This window comes from Gossypium raimondii, chromosome 9 (genome assembly GCF_025698545.1).
Source record: "Gossypium raimondii isolate GPD5lz chromosome 9, ASM2569854v1, whole genome shotgun sequence".
NCBI lineage: Eukaryota > Viridiplantae > Streptophyta > Magnoliopsida > Malvales > Malvaceae > Gossypium > Gossypium raimondii.
In genome coordinates, this window is record NC_068573.1 from 2,423,695 (window position 1) to 2,440,313 (window position 16,619).

The 16,619-nt window shown below is 35.5% G+C and overlaps 2 protein-coding genes across 5 annotated transcripts; one reads left to right on the forward strand and one right to left on the reverse strand.

Moving 5' to 3' along the window:
• The first annotated feature begins 1,460 nt into the window (after positions 1 to 1,460).
• LOC105798125 (sister chromatid cohesion protein SCC2) lies at positions 1,461 to 13,225 on the forward strand. Of its 4 annotated transcripts, none has more exons than XM_012628045.2 (27): positions 1,461 to 2,007; positions 2,526 to 2,635; positions 3,549 to 3,682; positions 3,756 to 3,849; positions 3,934 to 4,190; positions 4,700 to 4,807; positions 5,252 to 5,363; positions 5,616 to 5,712; positions 5,799 to 5,985; positions 6,099 to 6,530; positions 6,618 to 7,147; positions 7,259 to 7,469; positions 7,546 to 7,596; positions 7,705 to 7,863; positions 7,990 to 8,157; positions 8,512 to 8,964; positions 9,461 to 9,630; positions 9,875 to 9,983; positions 10,176 to 10,337; positions 10,442 to 10,546; positions 10,628 to 10,861; positions 11,223 to 11,356; positions 11,439 to 11,732; positions 11,808 to 12,240; positions 12,333 to 12,425; positions 12,529 to 12,654; positions 12,733 to 13,225. In XM_012628045.2, exons 1-27 carry the CDS (start codon positions 1,727 to 1,729, stop codon positions 12,961 to 12,963), a joined length of 5,475 nt encoding a protein of 1,824 aa, XP_012483499.1. In that variant the 5' UTR covers positions 1,461 to 1,726; the 3' UTR covers positions 12,964 to 13,225. The 4 variants fall into 4 exon arrangements, with proteins under 4 accessions (XP_012483499.1, XP_012483500.1, XP_012483501.1 ...); XM_012628046.2 differs by having other exon boundaries at positions 1,462 to 2,007; positions 2,526 to 2,621; positions 3,541 to 3,682; XM_012628047.2 differs by having other exon boundaries at positions 1,861 to 2,007; positions 2,526 to 2,621.
• A 280-nt stretch (positions 13,226 to 13,505) lies between these two features.
• Positions 13,506 to 15,985, reverse strand: LOC105798126 (biotin carboxyl carrier protein of acetyl-CoA carboxylase 2, chloroplastic). The gene is made up of 7 exons (XM_012628051.2): positions 15,658 to 15,985; positions 14,775 to 14,828; positions 14,526 to 14,677; positions 14,108 to 14,441; positions 13,941 to 14,012; positions 13,779 to 13,844; positions 13,506 to 13,688 (listed from the first exon to the last, which is right to left on the reverse strand). Exons 1-7 carry the CDS (start codon positions 15,808 to 15,810, stop codon positions 13,665 to 13,667), a joined length of 855 nt encoding a protein of 284 aa, XP_012483505.1. The 5' UTR covers positions 15,811 to 15,985; the 3' UTR covers positions 13,506 to 13,664.
• Positions 15,986 to 16,619: the final 634 nt, after the last annotated feature.

Consider the following 16,619-nt stretch of genomic DNA (forward strand, 5'->3'; position numbering starts at 1 on the left):
CATATATCATATTATAAATATATTAATTATATGTGTTAAAGTACAATAATATATTTTGTTGTTTTGGTAATGTTACTATTTCAAGGTGTTTTTAAGTTCTCAATATTTTATTTTAATGTGTTTTCAATGTGTTGGGAGTATTTAATTTAGCTATTTTAAGTGTATTTAAGGATTTTTAAAAAAATCTTTTTCATACAAAAATAATAATTAAAAATATAAATATGGGCAAGTTAGGTCAAGCTCAAACTTTTAGTTTTCTATTTGAGTAAAAATCAAATAATTTTTAAGTCAAATTAAACTTGGGCAATAAAATCAACATAAATACTATCTATAGACCTGACTCATAAACAAATCTATGACTTGCACTCCAAAGCTGGATGAAAAACCAATTTGATATATCAACAACCTTAACAATAATAATAGTGAAGCTTTCCTTATATTGCTTAAGCAAGTACATATAAAGAAACTCACATTATTTTTTCTTGCAAAAATAATTTGAGTTTAATGATAAAGATAATGTTTAACTATCTTGTCAGTCCTCGTACTTTTTGCACATTTAAAATGAAGTTCTTTTACTCAATCTCACGAATTTAAGAATTAAAGTCTAATAGATATAAATCGGTAAATTATTTTTTTGACATTTTCAAAATAAAAATAATTTAGTCAAGTGATTAATTTAATGCCTTGCGAAAGCCATATAAGTAATAAAAAATAAAAAATTTGTTCCCAACACGAATGACATTCTCGTCATATCGAAGACATTCACTCCACGCATTCCGCAATGATTGTTAGATGGCAAGTTCAAAACGTTAACATCATGTTACACGAAACCCCGCCTATAAATACCCCCAAGAATAATAAAGAGGGGATCGACTCCCAAGCAAATAAAGCCTACACCCTAGCAACTTATTCCTCGCACCTAGTCTCTACCCTCCCTTTACGTTCACTCTTTGTAACCTCCGGCTCTCCATCCCGATTGGGTGAATTGGCCTCCACATCCTTCTCCTATCTCTCACATTCTTGTATCACTTTATCAAAAAATATATGATAAAATAATAGTTTGACCCCAAAAATGTTAGAATTTCAATTTAATCATTTTGAAAATCATATAGATATAACCTGATACAATGATGAAATTACATTTTAACTATCATAAAAAAATATATAACTTAATCTCGGCTCCCCCAAAAATATTTCTGGCTTCGCCCCTGCTTTTGACGATGTTATCCGTTGGACTTAAATTATTAAACCAAAAGAGTAGTGAAGCTAAATTTCAAATATACCAAAAGTACAGGGACTAAGAGAAAATTAGTCCAATTCAATCACGCAAATATAGCTTTTCTGCGAGACTCTAACAGCCAGCAAGACAAGAAAGCAGTGAAATAGGGTCAACCAAGGGCATTTTAGTAACTTGCTAAATTTCGACGATTCCAATTTCAATCTTTTTTCTTGTCATAATAAAAATCACGGAAAGGAAAAATCCCCCCCCAAAATTTCACACTTTTTCCCCGCCATTTATTTTATCTCTTTTAATTTTTTTTTTCCTTTCTTCCCAAATCTGTTCTCTTTTTTCTTAGGGCTCAAAACCTCTTCTGTTCTTGGTTTTTTCAAATGAAACCCTAATTCCTTTTAGATTACCCTTAGATTCCTACAATATTTACTAAAAGAGCCACTCATTTTCAACTCTCTTCATGCTCTCTATCTGCACCAAATCCCTCACGGATCGATGAGCAATCCAAGTAGCTCGTCCTGGGTCTCGGATCAACCGGGGCAGAGGTTAATGGACATGGCCCACTGTGGTATCGGCTTGACCAACACCATCCACTCCGAGGTGGCGCAGTGCTTGCCGCTTCCTTCGTTGCCTGTTTTCTGTGGTGCTTCGGATCTGGAGCTCCGGCTGTTTGACGACCCGGCTGTTGGAGCTTCCAGGTCTTTGAACCGACCTCAAATTATAGCTCAGGCTAGTCGAATTGCTGATCTGCTTCGCGAAACTGACGTTTCATATCTGTAAGTGTTTAAAATTCTAGTGAATTTGAAATTTTAGCTCAATTCTTTAGTGTTTTCTCAATGCAGTGAAATCTGAAAGAAAATATTTGGACTTCTAAGTCTTTGATATTGTTATTGATTATATAAGCTTTATCTCTTCTTCTTTTTTTGAATAATTTGAATTTATTGGTTAAAGCTCCCACATAGTTGCTATTTGATTTAATTGCTGTTCGGCGTTCGCTATTTTCTATATTTCTGTTCGAAGTTGTTAAAAGGTAAAATTATACTCGTTTGAAAGAACGGTTTATATATAGAGAGCATATGTAATTCTATCATTTATGAAAAGATGAAAGGAAAATTATGCGTTTTATGTTAAATAACTGTAATTTTGATTTTTCAGAAATTTTTTATTTTTTCTCCATAAAAAAAAGCCAAATATAAAAAAAGTAACAAACAACGGAATTTTAAATGATTAGTTATGGATTTGAGATGCCAGTCTTAGGTGTAAGCAAGTGAATATATTTCTTTTTTTGGTGCAGGAATCTTAGGGATGAGGCAGATTCAGTTTCGCATGACCATTTGGAGCCCTTGGAACTTCATGCACAAGTTCTCCAATACAACCCTGCAGCATTTGAGTATGTTACCCCTGGTAAACAAAGTATTCTCGTTTCTCTTGTTCATCTTATCTGATGCCCTAATAAATGGGAGTACTAAAGGAATTGAGCCAATGCATGATAGTTCTTTCTGATATATGTAGATGGGGAAGTCCCTTTACAAAATTAGAGTGTGATTTCTAGAGAGATCACTGAATTATTTCATTAGCTTATTGAAGTCTTTGTAAAATTGTACTTACCTACAAGAGAACTGTTGTGATGAATCCCACTTAGCTTTATGGCATGATGAAAGACTGATATGCTGCTACTTTAGAATTCAATATCCTTCTATTCTGCATCAGAGATGCTATTAAATGAAAAATCTCTACCACGATAGTGTAGCCCTTAACTTAGATGATTTGCATTGTGCATGAAATAGTCGGCATATATATATATATATGAAAAGTGGTGTAGATTCTTTTGGTTATATGCTTTTGTTCCATATAAGAAATAGGGCATATTAGCTTATGGTTTGTTGTATGAAAGTTAGTAGAGTAATGCAGAGAAATTGTGGATGGGATGTGTTGGTAGGAAGATTATGGTGCATGTGTGTTTCTGGAAATTGTACATGCATGAATGCACTTAAGCTACAGCTCCTCTCGTGTGCTGATTTGCCACTTTTACTATGAATTGGTTAAGCAAAAGTGTATGTCTAAATTCCAAGTCAATTTTTTATTTTTCCCTTTTGGGTATACTTTATCATCCTATTCTTCATACCACTGATGCTTTTCCACTTTCCACTGCATTTTAAAGCATGTTTTGGGAGTGCTTGATATAATAAAGTCCTTTCTGTTTTGTTACTGTCCATTGACTTTGTATGTTTGCAATCTTCTGTGTTGTATTCTTTCCCACATTCTTGGATGTTGTTATCTGGGCTTATTGTTCATTGCATTTCTTCAAGTCTCTCAGGTCTTGTCAAGGGGAAAAACTCTGGTGGCGCTGTGTTTGAAAGGAAGCCATCTGAGTCAAGTGCTCCTCTTATTGGTCAATTCCAAAGAGAGACTCGCGGCAATCGCAATCAGCAGACTGATGTTGTTGCTAATGTATGGATGGGTTTCATTTTAGTTATTAAAGCCTGACTATCTTAACATACTTAATTTTATAGTTTAATTGCAGGATATGCCAAAATCGTCTTCCAAGAAGCCAAAAATAAAGAAAAAGGCTGATGACACTGGGTCATCAGTTCTACCAGATCCTTCAGAGCTTCAAGGTTGCCTTGGTTTTTTCCTACTCCTCCGCTCCCTCCTCTCATTTGTATTAACACATTTATTTTGCCTCTAATGTTTTTCTTTAGATGCTATAATTGGGAACTTCCGTGAGCTGCTAGAAGACTTCTGCAGCAGAGCTCAAATTCCTACTGATGATAGGGATGAGATGGAGTGGTTATCATTGCCAGTTAATGATGTTAGAATGCTTGTAAATGAAATTATGTCAGTACGTGCAAAGAGACTTCTACATTTGGTTCCTGTAGATATTCTTGTGAAATTGTTACGGGTTCTAGATCATCAGATACATCGGGCAGAAGGCTTGTCTATTGATGAATGTGAACATGTAAGTGATGATTATCTGGCTTTAGGTGTGCGTAGTGTTGCAACTATTATTTTGTTCTCATCTGTTATCATGCTTGGAAACAGGAAGGGATAGTTCTTAGGTTCAAACTTAAGCAATATCATTTTGCCTTTGGGTATGGATGGTTTAGCAGCATCTTGTTTCAGGTTTTGCATTGGCACTTGATGGTTCTTGATCAATCAGAACTGATGCTGTGTGCCTATTTCCTAGATTAGTTTTCATGTTTGTCTTATTTTTCAAGGATTCCTCTACTTTGCTGAAGGATTCTTATTAATTTATATGTAACAATGCAAGAGGAATTTGAAAGCAAAAATGAAAAATGTGCTTACTGTTAATAGATAACAGAATATGAATTAAACAAATCTGTGTGGTGTTCCTATAAAGTCTATTAAAAATTTCTGATCTTTTTCAGTTTTCCTGGTGTTATGGATTTATATCAGGAGCATCTTGTGGTTCATAAGCCTTAACTCATTTTTGTTCAAATGTTTCAGCAAGACTCAGATGTATTCTCATTAGTATTCTGTGCCCTGGAGTCCATTCATGCTTCTTTGGCAATAATGGCACATAATGACATGCCAAAGCAATTATACCATGAAGAGGTATGTGCCTCATTTGGGTAGCTCTTAACCTTGACCTTCTGGTGAAGTTTCATTTTGTCCTTATGCGTTCTGTTGTTCCATTCAAAGTCCAAACCTTTTAAATTATTCCAATAATTCCTGACTGCTAAAAATCTGTTAAAATAAATGGAAGTCTCATCTGTCAAGAGGGTGGTTTTCATGCAAGCTCTTTCTCTATTTTTTAATTGAATTCATTATGGGTAGGACTAAATGATAACACTAAAAAAGGTTTGGAATTTAAATTAAAAAATTGAGAGTTAGGGATCAAAATGAAACTTTTTGAAGGCTATGGCTGGTGCATTTTGCTCACATCATATCTTTTGTTAAACGATGATCCCTGCTGCTGTACCTTGCATTCAGTTTTTATTCTGCTTGTCTGTTTCTGCCGTTGTAGCATGGATTATTTATTCTCTTTTTTCTCACCAGATTATTGAAAGGATTTTAGAATTCTCTAGGCACCAGATAACAGATGTTATGTCAGCTTATGACCCATCATATCGTGCCTTGCATAAACCAAGTGAAAATGGAGCAGTTGAAGGTTAGCCATCTGATTTATGCAAAATGTGCTGCATCTTTTTTTTCTGTGCATCTTACCAATGACAGAATTGTCTTCATTTGCATCAATAATCGTGACAGTGTGTCAAAAGTTCATATTGTCTTCATTTTTTATAATAAAACTGTATCTTTTTTCTAGTCTGTTCTCTAGATTTCATGGTCAGTCAAATGGTACTGGGTATATTATGTTAGTTTTCTAGTACTGAACAGCTTAATTTTACGTTTTTTCCTCTAGATGATGATGATGAGGAGCCTGATGCTGAACTGGGGTCTGCTAGCAAGAAAAGACGCAGTACCAAGACTGCTAAAGCAAAGAAATCAGCGATGAATAAGTGTGTTTATTCATTAGTATTATGGAAAATAATTTAGTGTAGCAGAAGTTAGGTGTCTTCTTATTGTTTAACTTCTTCCTTGATAGGGTCTCTGGTGCTGTGAATGCTATACTACAAAAGCTCTGCACTATTCTTGGTTTACTCAAAGACTTGTTATTGATTGAGAAGTTATCTGATAGTTGTGTTCTACAACTATTAAAGACAAGCTTTACTACTTTTTTGGTGGACAACATTCAGCTCTTGCAACTCAAAGCAATTGGCTTGCTAACTGGGGTATGGATCCAGATGTTCAATTTGCGGTTAAAAGGATAGACATGATTAAATGCTTAAGGTAAATTATGGCAATTAGATGTTGTTCTTTAATCCGAGTGTTATTTTTGATACAGATATTCTACTCATATACCCAACATAGAACATATATAATAGATGAAATGGTTCAGCTTCTCTGGAAGTTGCCTGTTTCAAAGCGAGCATTAAGAGCGTATCACCTACCTGATGAAGAACAGAGGCAGATCCAGATGATTACAGCTTTGCTGATTCAGTTGGTTCATAGCAGTGCTAACCTTCCTGAAGCTTTAAATCAAACATCAATTGGAAGTCCCATCTTGGAAGTGTCAGTTGATGCTGGTTATTTAACTAAATGCCATGAATCCGTTCAGGATACATGTTGTCATTTCTGGACTCGTGTCCTTCAACGTCTTGCTTCTGTAAAGACTCAAGAGGCCTCTGAGTTGAAACTGATGATTGAGAATCTTGTCACTGATTTACTGACAACATTAAATCTACCTGAATACCCTGCTGCTGCTCCTATTTTAGAGGTGAAAAAAGATTGATTATATTTATTTCATCATTAGTATTTGGATAAAGATGGTAGTGGTTCAAAACTAAGGAGCTATTGTTTGCAGGTTCTTTGTGTTTTACTGCTCCAAAATGCAGGTCTGAAATCTAAGGATACCTCTGTTCGTGCAATGGCAATTGATCTTCTAGGCACAATAGCAGCAAGGTTGAAGCATGATGCTCTCCTCAATAGGAAGGACAAGTTCTGGATATCGGAAGAATTGCTTAGTGGGGATGATACTGATCGTAGTTACCCAAAAGGTGCATGTTCTATTTGTTTTGATGGAAAGGAAGAGAAAGTGTTATATAGGTGTCAAGGTTGTCAAAGATTTTTCCACAGTGATTGTATGGGGGTAAGAGAACAAGAAGGTCCTAACCGTAGTTGGTACTGCCAGTTTTGCATGTGTAAGAAGCAGCTTCTTGTATTGCAATCATACTGTGAATCGCAGTACAAGGATGATGAGAAACCGAAACGTGGTCGCTCAGAAAGTTCTAAATCTTCTGATCCAATTACGAAAGTTGAAATTGTTCAGCAGATGCTTTTGAATCATCTTCAAGATGCTGCTTCTGCTGATGATGCCCATCTTTTTGTTCGATGGTATATACTTTTAAGAAATCTCTTTCCTGGCTGTTATGCATGTGAGAATTGAAAACTCAAAGTAACTCTTCCTAATTGGTTTTTTGTTTAAACTTGTGTTCTTTGATGCAGGTGTTATCTTTGCTTATGGTATAAAGACGGCCCAAAATCTCAACAAAATTTCAATTACTATGTTTCTAGACTGAGATCAAAAGCAATAGTGCGTGATTCGGGGACTGTTTCTTCACTGTTTTTAAGGGATTCAGTCAAGAAAATTGCTTTAGCACTGGGACAAAATAATTCTTTCTCTAGAGGATTTGACAAGATTCTTTACTTGCTTCTGGTTAGTAAAATATTTTGCAAGTCCTTGATTTAGTAGGTAAGGCAGGCCTGGTTCTTATTACATGTTTTCTTTCCAGGTTAGCTTAAGAGAAAACTCCCCTGTTATTAGGGCCAAGGCTTTACGAGCAGTAAGTGAAAACTTCTTGCAACTTGTCATTACTATTGTTTGGATTTAGCATATTCATTTTTCATTTATGTTGACAAACCAAGTTTCTGCATGTGTTTGATCATGGCAGGTTAGTATTATTGTAGAAGTCGATCCAGAGGTATTAGGTGACAAACGTGTTCAAGTGGCTGTTGAGGGAAGGTTTTGTGACTCTGCAATATCTGTCAGGGAAGCTGCATTGGAACTAGTTGGCAGGCACATTGCTTCACATCCAGATGTTAGTTTAAAGGTACTTCCTACTTGAACTCCACTAGTCCATCTTATTAAAGCTGGGCATCTTTTATTGACAACACTTGTTTCTGTTTCATCCCCCCCCCCCTCTTTTTCTCTTTTCCTAAAATATGGGGATGATTAGTACTTTGAGAAGGTAGCAGAGAGGATTAAAGATACTGGAGTCAGTGTACGGAAACGAGCAATCAAAATTATTCGAGATATGTGCAATGCGGATCCTAACTTCTCAGGGTTTACAAATGCTTGCATTGAGATTATTTCTCGTGTTAGTGACGATGAATCAAGTATTCAGGTAATTCTGAAACAATAACAATGTATTTCATGTCAAAGACTGAGGCACTAATGCCAGTACCTTTGTGGTGTTAAGAGTTACTTTTTTCTTCTTTTCAAATATTAGACTGAGGCATCAGCAAAATTGTTGTGCAAATAATCCTTTTCTTGTATATTAAAAACCATCTTGGGGCGTTTTTGTTGTATGAAGGGCATTACCGTGGTACCTAGAACCTGGTGATGCAAACTATGAGTCCTGTTTTTCTTTTGTTTTAACTTAATGAAGTGACATTGGACATTTTTGTAATATATATTTTAACATCAAAACTATTGCTCTGGCAGTATTCTTTCTTAGTCTCTTCTTTTTCATCTTCAGGATCTTGTTTGTAAGACATTTTATGAGTTCTGGTTTGAAGAACCATCTGGAATGCAGACTCAGTATCCTGGAGATGGTAGTTCCATTCCGTTGGAGGTGGCTAAGAAGACTGAGCAGATTGTTGAAACACTGAGGCAGTTGCCTAATCATCAGTTTCTTGTAACTGTCATTAAACGTAACTTGGTCCTTGATTTTTTCCCTCAATCAGCGAAAGCTGCTGGAATCAACCCTGTCTCCCTTGCTGCGGTACGCAGGCGATGTGAAGTGATGTGCAAGTGCTTATTGGAAAGAATATTGCAGACAGAAGAAACAAGTAATGTGGAAGCAGAAGTTCCTACACTCCCCTATGTGTTGGCCTTGCACGCATTTTGTGTTGTGGACCCATCACTTTGCATGCCAGCTTCAGATCCTTCCCAATTTGTTATCACACTACAGCCTTACCTTAAGAGTCAGGTTATTTTATACTTTCTTTTAATGACATTGATGGAATCAGGTGTCTTTTGGATCTATTAGCTTTCTTGTCTGCATTCATATTTTAAGTCATGATCTTTGTGTTTACAGTCTAGCTATCTTCATTTGAATAACCAACCATTCTGTGCTACCTGCTTTTTTAGTAGCTTTAATTGCCAGAAAGCCAATAATGTTAGTTTTGAAATAACAGACTAGTCTTATTTTTGTTGGATTACATCGAATATGATATTCTTTGTCTCTGGACTGCACTGAAGTTTTGCTCCTTTCCACTCATCTTTGGGCATGTCAATCTTATGGTTCTTGTTATTGGACCAGTTTTTTGTTGTTTCAGGTTTTAGGCTAATTCCTTCAATTTTCTCTATTGTCATTGATTATTTTCTAAATTTTGCTTCCTGTATTTTTTCTTCACTGCTGTAATCCAATGGTTTATAGGCTGTGGGGGTTTCACCTTAATTGCTTTTTCACTTCTTGTGTTCAGGTTGATAACAGAGTTGGTGCACAGTTACTGGAGAGTATAATCTTTGTAATTGATGCCGTTGTGCCGTTGATGCGAAAGTTGCCTCCTAGTGTTGGTGATGAACTAAAACAAGATCTGAAGCACATGATCGTCCGGCATTCTTTTTTGACTGTTGTCCACGCTTGCATCAAGTATCTTCAGCTTCCCTTTCTTAGCGTCTTCAACTTTTGTGTGATTCCAGTTGTTTGCTAAATTTTAATCTTCATATTAAATTCTATTTCCGCCAGAGGTCTAAATTTATTGTTTGTTCGAGTTTTTGTATGCTTGGAATGTGATTCTATGCTATATTTGTGAGTAAAAAGGCAGGTGTTTCTACTCAAAAGGTATTCTGTTTCTGCTTTCAGTTCCCTCATTTATTTTTATTTCTCATTGCAGGTGTCTTTGTTCAGTGAGTAGAAAGGCAGGGAATACTGGCGATGTTGTTGAGTATCTCATTCAGTTATTTTTCAAATTATTGGATTCCCGGGCAACTGATAACAAGCAGGTTCATTGCTATAAATAATATTGTTATTCCCACCTGCAATCTTTTTGGCTAGTTTGGTTCATATGTACAGATCTTCTTTTTGATTATGGAAATAGGTTTGGTTCGGTTGTCTTTTCTTTCTATGAAAAACTTTATATGTGAATCATAAAGTTGAAGTCAGCTCCTTTTATATTTTATTATTATCTTTTGCAGCAAGTGGGGCGCTCTCTCTTCTGTCTTGGATTGCTTATCCGCTACGGAAACTCTTTGTTTGGTGGTTCTAGTAGCAAAAATATCGATGTTGCTAGCAGTATTAGTTTGTTTAAAAAGTACCTTCAAATGGATGATTTTAGCATAAAGGTTAGATCTTTGCAGGTAAGACCCTTTTTTTCCTACTTATCTCGGAGTTTACTTCATCTCCGTGCGAACATATTTTAATATATAACATATTCTTTTGTTCCTATGGCTTATTATTTTAGGCATTAGGTTTTGCTCTAATTGCTAGACCTGAATATATGTTGGAAAAGGACATTGGAAAGATTTTAGAGGCAGCATTAGCAGCGAGTTCTAATGTTCGTCTTAAGGTAAAATTGTCATCACTTAATTTCTTTATTACAATTATCTTTCTATGTACAAGATGCATGCTAAGCAACTCTCTCCACCAGATGCAAATGTTACAAAATTTGTTGGAATATCTTCTTGATGCGGAAAGTCAAATGGAAACGGATAAAGCGAGTGATGATCAAGTTCAGTATACTGTAGAAGGTGGCCACAGTGTACCTGTAGCCGCAGGTGCTGGCGATACTAACATTTGTGGGGGTATAGTCCAGCTGTACTGGGATAATATTCTGGGGAGATGCCTGGACTTTAACGAAGAAGTTCGCCAATCTGCCCTAAAGGTGAGAAATTGTTTACCTTGTCTTATTTCTTTGGGACGAAGCAATTTTGGTACTCTGAATCTGAGTGAATATATGTAAGATTTCAACAAAATTATGGGTGGCAGTTTGTCCGGATTAAGAAATTTATAAAAATTTATGTACAATTTGTTCATTTGGATAGAAAGTAGACTTTGAAAAGGGGAAAAAGGAAAAGAAAAATCGATGCGTTGAAAGCCTTACATGATTCCAATTCTAGTATCGAACTATTACCAGATGCTGCATGTATGATTCTCTATTAATCAGTAAAATGGTTGACTTTCTTGATTTTGACTTTACAAGGTCTGTTTGGACTGATAATTTTTGTGATATTTTACCGATGCAGATAGTGGAAGTAGTTCTTCGACAAGGTCTTGTTCATCCTATTACTTGTGTCCCATGCCTTATAGCCCTAGAAACGGATCCTCTGGACGTCAACCAAAAGTTGGCTCATCATTTGCTAATGAATATGAATGAGAAGTACTTCCCTTGTGCTATTGAAATCATTTTGTGTCCTTACATTTGCTTATCGTAATTAATTAATAAAAGCTTTAATTTTCAGATATCCTGCTTTTTTCGAGAGCCGACTGGGGGATGGGCTTCAGCTGTCATTTATCTTCATGCGCTCAATTAGTGGCAATGCACATGAAAATCCTAATGAAAAATCCCAATCAAAGCTTCCTGGAAATTTGAAAGGGAAATCTGATGCTGGGTCTTTAACACAAGCAAGGTTGGGAGTTTCTAGAATTTACAAGCTCATTCGTGGAAATCGGGTTGCTAGGAACAAATTCATGTCCTCAATTGTGCGCAAATTTGATACTCCTATCTGGAATGATTCCGTTATACCTTTCTTGATGTGAGTTACTCATTGCCAAATCTAAAACTTTCTTCCTTGATTAATTATGCTGAGAAGTTGATTTCCCTTTTACAGGTATTGTACGGAAACTCTTGCTTTGTTACCATTTTCATCTCCGGATGAACCACTTTATTTGATCTACACCATAAATCGAGTGATACAAGTCAGAGCAGGGGCTCTTGAGGCAAATTTGAAAACCTTGAGTTCAAATTTACTGCAAACAGATGCTCAGATGATGACTAGTAATAACGGGATAGTTCAGCCGGATTATAGTCAAGCTGCTTATAATCATATGGCTACGCTTGATTTGAACGGAACATTTCAGGAGCCGCCTGTGGTTCAGCCTCCTTTCTTTCACATGACATCAATCGATTTGAATGGTACAATCCAACAAAACTTCAGTTATCAGTCTATTTCACATTATCCTCCTGCAATCGAGACAACAATGCATAAGATGGCCCCTTCTGAACCTCGTGCTCTTTCCAAAGATGAAATTCAAAAAATCCAGGTACTTTCGAACCCTGCAAACCCTAGTTTTCTATGGCCTGCATCGACTGGTTTTGAATTTCATGGATGAAAACCATTTTTTTCTATTTTCAGGCTGACGTTCTTGCCGCTACTGCATTACAGCTTCTTATGAAGCTAAAAAGACATCTAAAAATTGTTTATAGCCTGAACGATCAAAGATGCCAGGTTGAACTTACGCTTATGCCATTTCTTTTTTTTCGGAACATTTTACCATGAATCGCAGATACGAAACTGACCTCATTGGTGAATCTTATTTTGTACAAATTAGGCCTTTTCTCCAACTGAACCCATAAAACCGGGGGATGTTCTAACGAGGCAGAACGTTCCCTTTGACATCAGTGAAACACAGACAACCTTGCCTAGCACCTATCAAGAATTGGTGCAGAGATATCAGGTAATTTGAACAAACTAGGATGTCAGGTTTAGAAGTTTGAACTTCATTGTCAACTGTTCTTACACGGCTTTTATACAGGAATACAAAAACGCGTTGAGGGAAGATGCAATCGATTACTCAACATTCACAGCCAATATCAAAAGGAAGCGACCAACTCCGAGGAAAGGAGGAAAAGCGGTGCGAACGAACGGTGGTGGGGATGAAGACGATGATTACGATGAAGAGTGGACAGGTGGGAGTGGTGTTCGTCGGATGAGTAACAGCGGACGGAAAAGTTACAACATAAGAAGCAGCAGTCGGCAGCGATAGTAGAGATGTAAATATAAAAATGACAGGTACGCTAACATGTACATTAGAATGAAGGAAAAAAGAAATGAAATAGGGAGGTTTAGGGTGATGAGGACTGCTTGGGGTTTTATTCATTTTAGATGGTTTCCATTTTGTAGTGTTTTTAATTCAAATCCACTTTTGATATTTTAAGAATGGGATGTTTGGGTCATTGCTGCTGCCTTGGCAACACACCATTTGTAACTTTTGTGGTCTTTTTATAAGATGGAAAAAATTAATGAAATCTATTCGTCTGAATTCATTTATGCATCTCCCAAATGCAGGTAGTGTTTTGAAAGTGTGGCTTTCGTTACACTGAAACTTCCATTGTTTTAATAATATGATTGATATTTGATCTTTGACATTCTTAATTTATAATTAAATTAGAGTAGTTTCCCACTAAAAGATAAAATCAAATCGACTTGTTGAAACTGTAGTTCATAAAAAGAATTAATAATTAAACATAATTTTGAGATTTTTATGTGCAAATGAGCATTCAAAATTCATACTAAATAAAAGCTCTCTACAATAATAATAATAATTCTGCCTTGATATCAAAAAACATCAACAGTAGTGTTAATAATTCCCAAAACCACAAACACAACCATAATTATTAGTTTAAAAATTACAGATTAAACCAAAACCAATGCTCTTCTTTGTCACGTAACCTTCAATCTGCTCCTTCATGGTACAATCACAAATAGAGGCTGCGATTTCCCAAATATGACCGTGGATTCAGACCATATATATATATATATAACGAAAAGAAAATATAGAATAGGAAAAAATAAGGTTACCATGTCCACACTAACTGCTTTTCCATCCTCAGCTAGTATCTCAGTTATGGTTCCGGATTGGTCAGCCTGATTTGGAACCGAAAATTATGAATCACAAATGAATATATAGACATTCAACAAGAAAAATGATCGGAGTAAACACTTTCAAGAGTATGAACATACTTCGATTTCGTTCATCAGTTTCATTGCCTCAATGATGCAGATTACTTGACCTTTCTGTACTTTATCTCCCACCTGTAAAAACCATTTGAAATGAGTATCCAAATCTTCTTCATGTATCACTGAATGAAAAATTCCGACTAAATTATGAGTCAGCTACAAGCAATTACCTTGACAAATGGCGGTTCACCCGGTGCCGGACTCCGGTAGAAGGTTCCAGCCATGGGGCACTTGAGTGGAGGATGAGATGAGCTGCTAGTTTTAGCCGGGGATGCAGCTGAGGGCAGTGCTAGTGGTGGAGGGGCTGGGTTTGAAGGTGCCGGTGATGCTGTTGGGGCTGCTGCCGGAAATGGGGTTTGAAACATGGCATGATGAGGCATGTACTGTGGCATGAAAACTGGGGGTGCTTGTTCCGGTGGCTGCAAAGCTTCCTTTTTTCTTATTATAAGTTCACAATCCGATTGCTTCAGTTGCAACTCTGTAATATCTCTCGAATCAACAAGCCTATTCACAGTAACACCAACATCATCGATTACGAAATTGATGCTTCGCGTATACAACACATTTTATGTAAATGAACCAACTTACTTAACAAGGTCCGATACTTGTGTCATGAAAGCCGAGATTGCTGCAACATCCGGTATTGTATTGCCAGTAGATTTATCATCTTCCTTTGGCAATGCAGCTTTAGACTTCATGTCAACTACCGGTACAGAATTCGAAGATTTCTCTGCTGCAACCTTAAAGTTCACAAAGTTATATTTAGTAGTACAACATCGATATATATCTCTCATTTTAAATGCGAAAAACAATTAACTTCTCCGTCAAAAAACACACCTCGTTAAGCTTTGCACGTGCTTTGAAGGCCATAGTTTTCTTCTCAGTATGCCACTGTAAATCACAGCCACATCAAGAAACAATATCACCGAGATGTTGAACCGATGACTACAATGCAGACATGATTATCGTATCCGGGCATTTTTCGATTGCTAAAAAAGGACACTTATGTTCATATATGTCGAGATTGTCTCAAAAAACAAATATGTTTGATAGAAACCTTCAATGTTCTGTCACTAAAAACCCAAGCAGAAAAAACTAAGATATTCATCTAGAATTGATTTCTCATATGGGGAATACTAGAAACATAGTAATTGTCAAACCATGTTGCTTGAACTCGAGTACGAATGTTAGACACGGATATGTGGCCCCTATACTAAGAGTCAAATTACATTGATTGCATTTTGCCCCCTCTATTAAAGAAAAAGTAAATTAGTTATTGCAAACCGATCCTTGTGCTAAAGGTTTCATCTATTTATACTTTTAAAAGCAGTCTCTGTCAAACATGCTAGTTTTTAATTGTACAAATGGACGAAATTAAGGCAAAATGCAATCTAACTGACCTCCATAGTACTTTTACCCAAGTATTTTGCTATTGATCTATAATACATGGATTTATATTTAATGCAATTCTATGCATCATTGCTAAATAAAACACAAAGTAACTTCATTTTCTTTTTGCAGTGCTCAACCATGGTTTCATAAGGTTCTAAGAACAAATTAATCACATTTAAGTACTTGAAATAAAATGATAAACAAGTCATTCATGAACTATTGCAAACTAAAATCCTCAAAAAAAAAATCATTAACCATATAATCAACTTAAGCCCCATATCTATTCAAAACACACCAAAAGAAAAGAAGAGAAAAATAAAAAAGCAACCTGGCATCCAGAAAATGCAGGGACCTTAATTGAAGATCCAAATGAGAAACAAGACTTGGAACAATGAGGAAGAGCAAAAGAGATCTTTTGGGTTTGCTTTGGTTTAACAAAAGAAGAGATCTTAGGGCATGGAACAGAGATTGAAGAAGCCATTTTAATGGAGGTTTAAAGCAAAACCCAGGCTTAGTTTTCAGCTTTATATATAAAAGGAAATGACGGCGATGAGATTTAAGAAATGGGGAGAGAAATCTTCGGAAAAACAAAAGAAAAGAAACCCCAAAATAGCAAAAAGCGAAAGCAGAAATTTTTTTCAAATGAATTTTTGTTTATTTATTTATTTATATTTGAAGTTCGATAGTTACGATGAACACTGTTTCGTGGTTTTAACTAACCTCAACTACATGTCGCCTGCTTCTTTTTTTTCATAATTTTATAACTCAATTCACTATTATTTTATTTTATTCAATAATAAAATATTATATTATTATTCACTGATAATCCATCAAATATTATTTCTTCAAAAATTAGATTTTAGACTTTTTGTTCAATGAATTTAAATGGTATAAAATTCTAAATATATTTTAATTATCAAATTAAATTGCTTTGAAATGATATATTTAGACACAGAATGTTATTTTATGTAAAACTATAATCCCTAACTTAATATCACACCAAGGTTAAGCACATAAAACTAAAATTAAATAATTTTGGGATTAAACATTATTATGACTTTTTAGTAAATTAAAATATTCCCAATAATAAAACCCAAAATGTAAAATTTATGCACTGAAAAAACATCAATTTCAAAATTAAGATCCTTATTTGCATCACCTGATATAAATTAAAGGCATCAATCAATTTGGACCATAAAATTAGAAGGTTAAAACTGTCATTAATACCTCTACTTCCTAGAACTTATAAACTTAAGTAATATTCTTTCACGTTAATCTTTATACTATTTA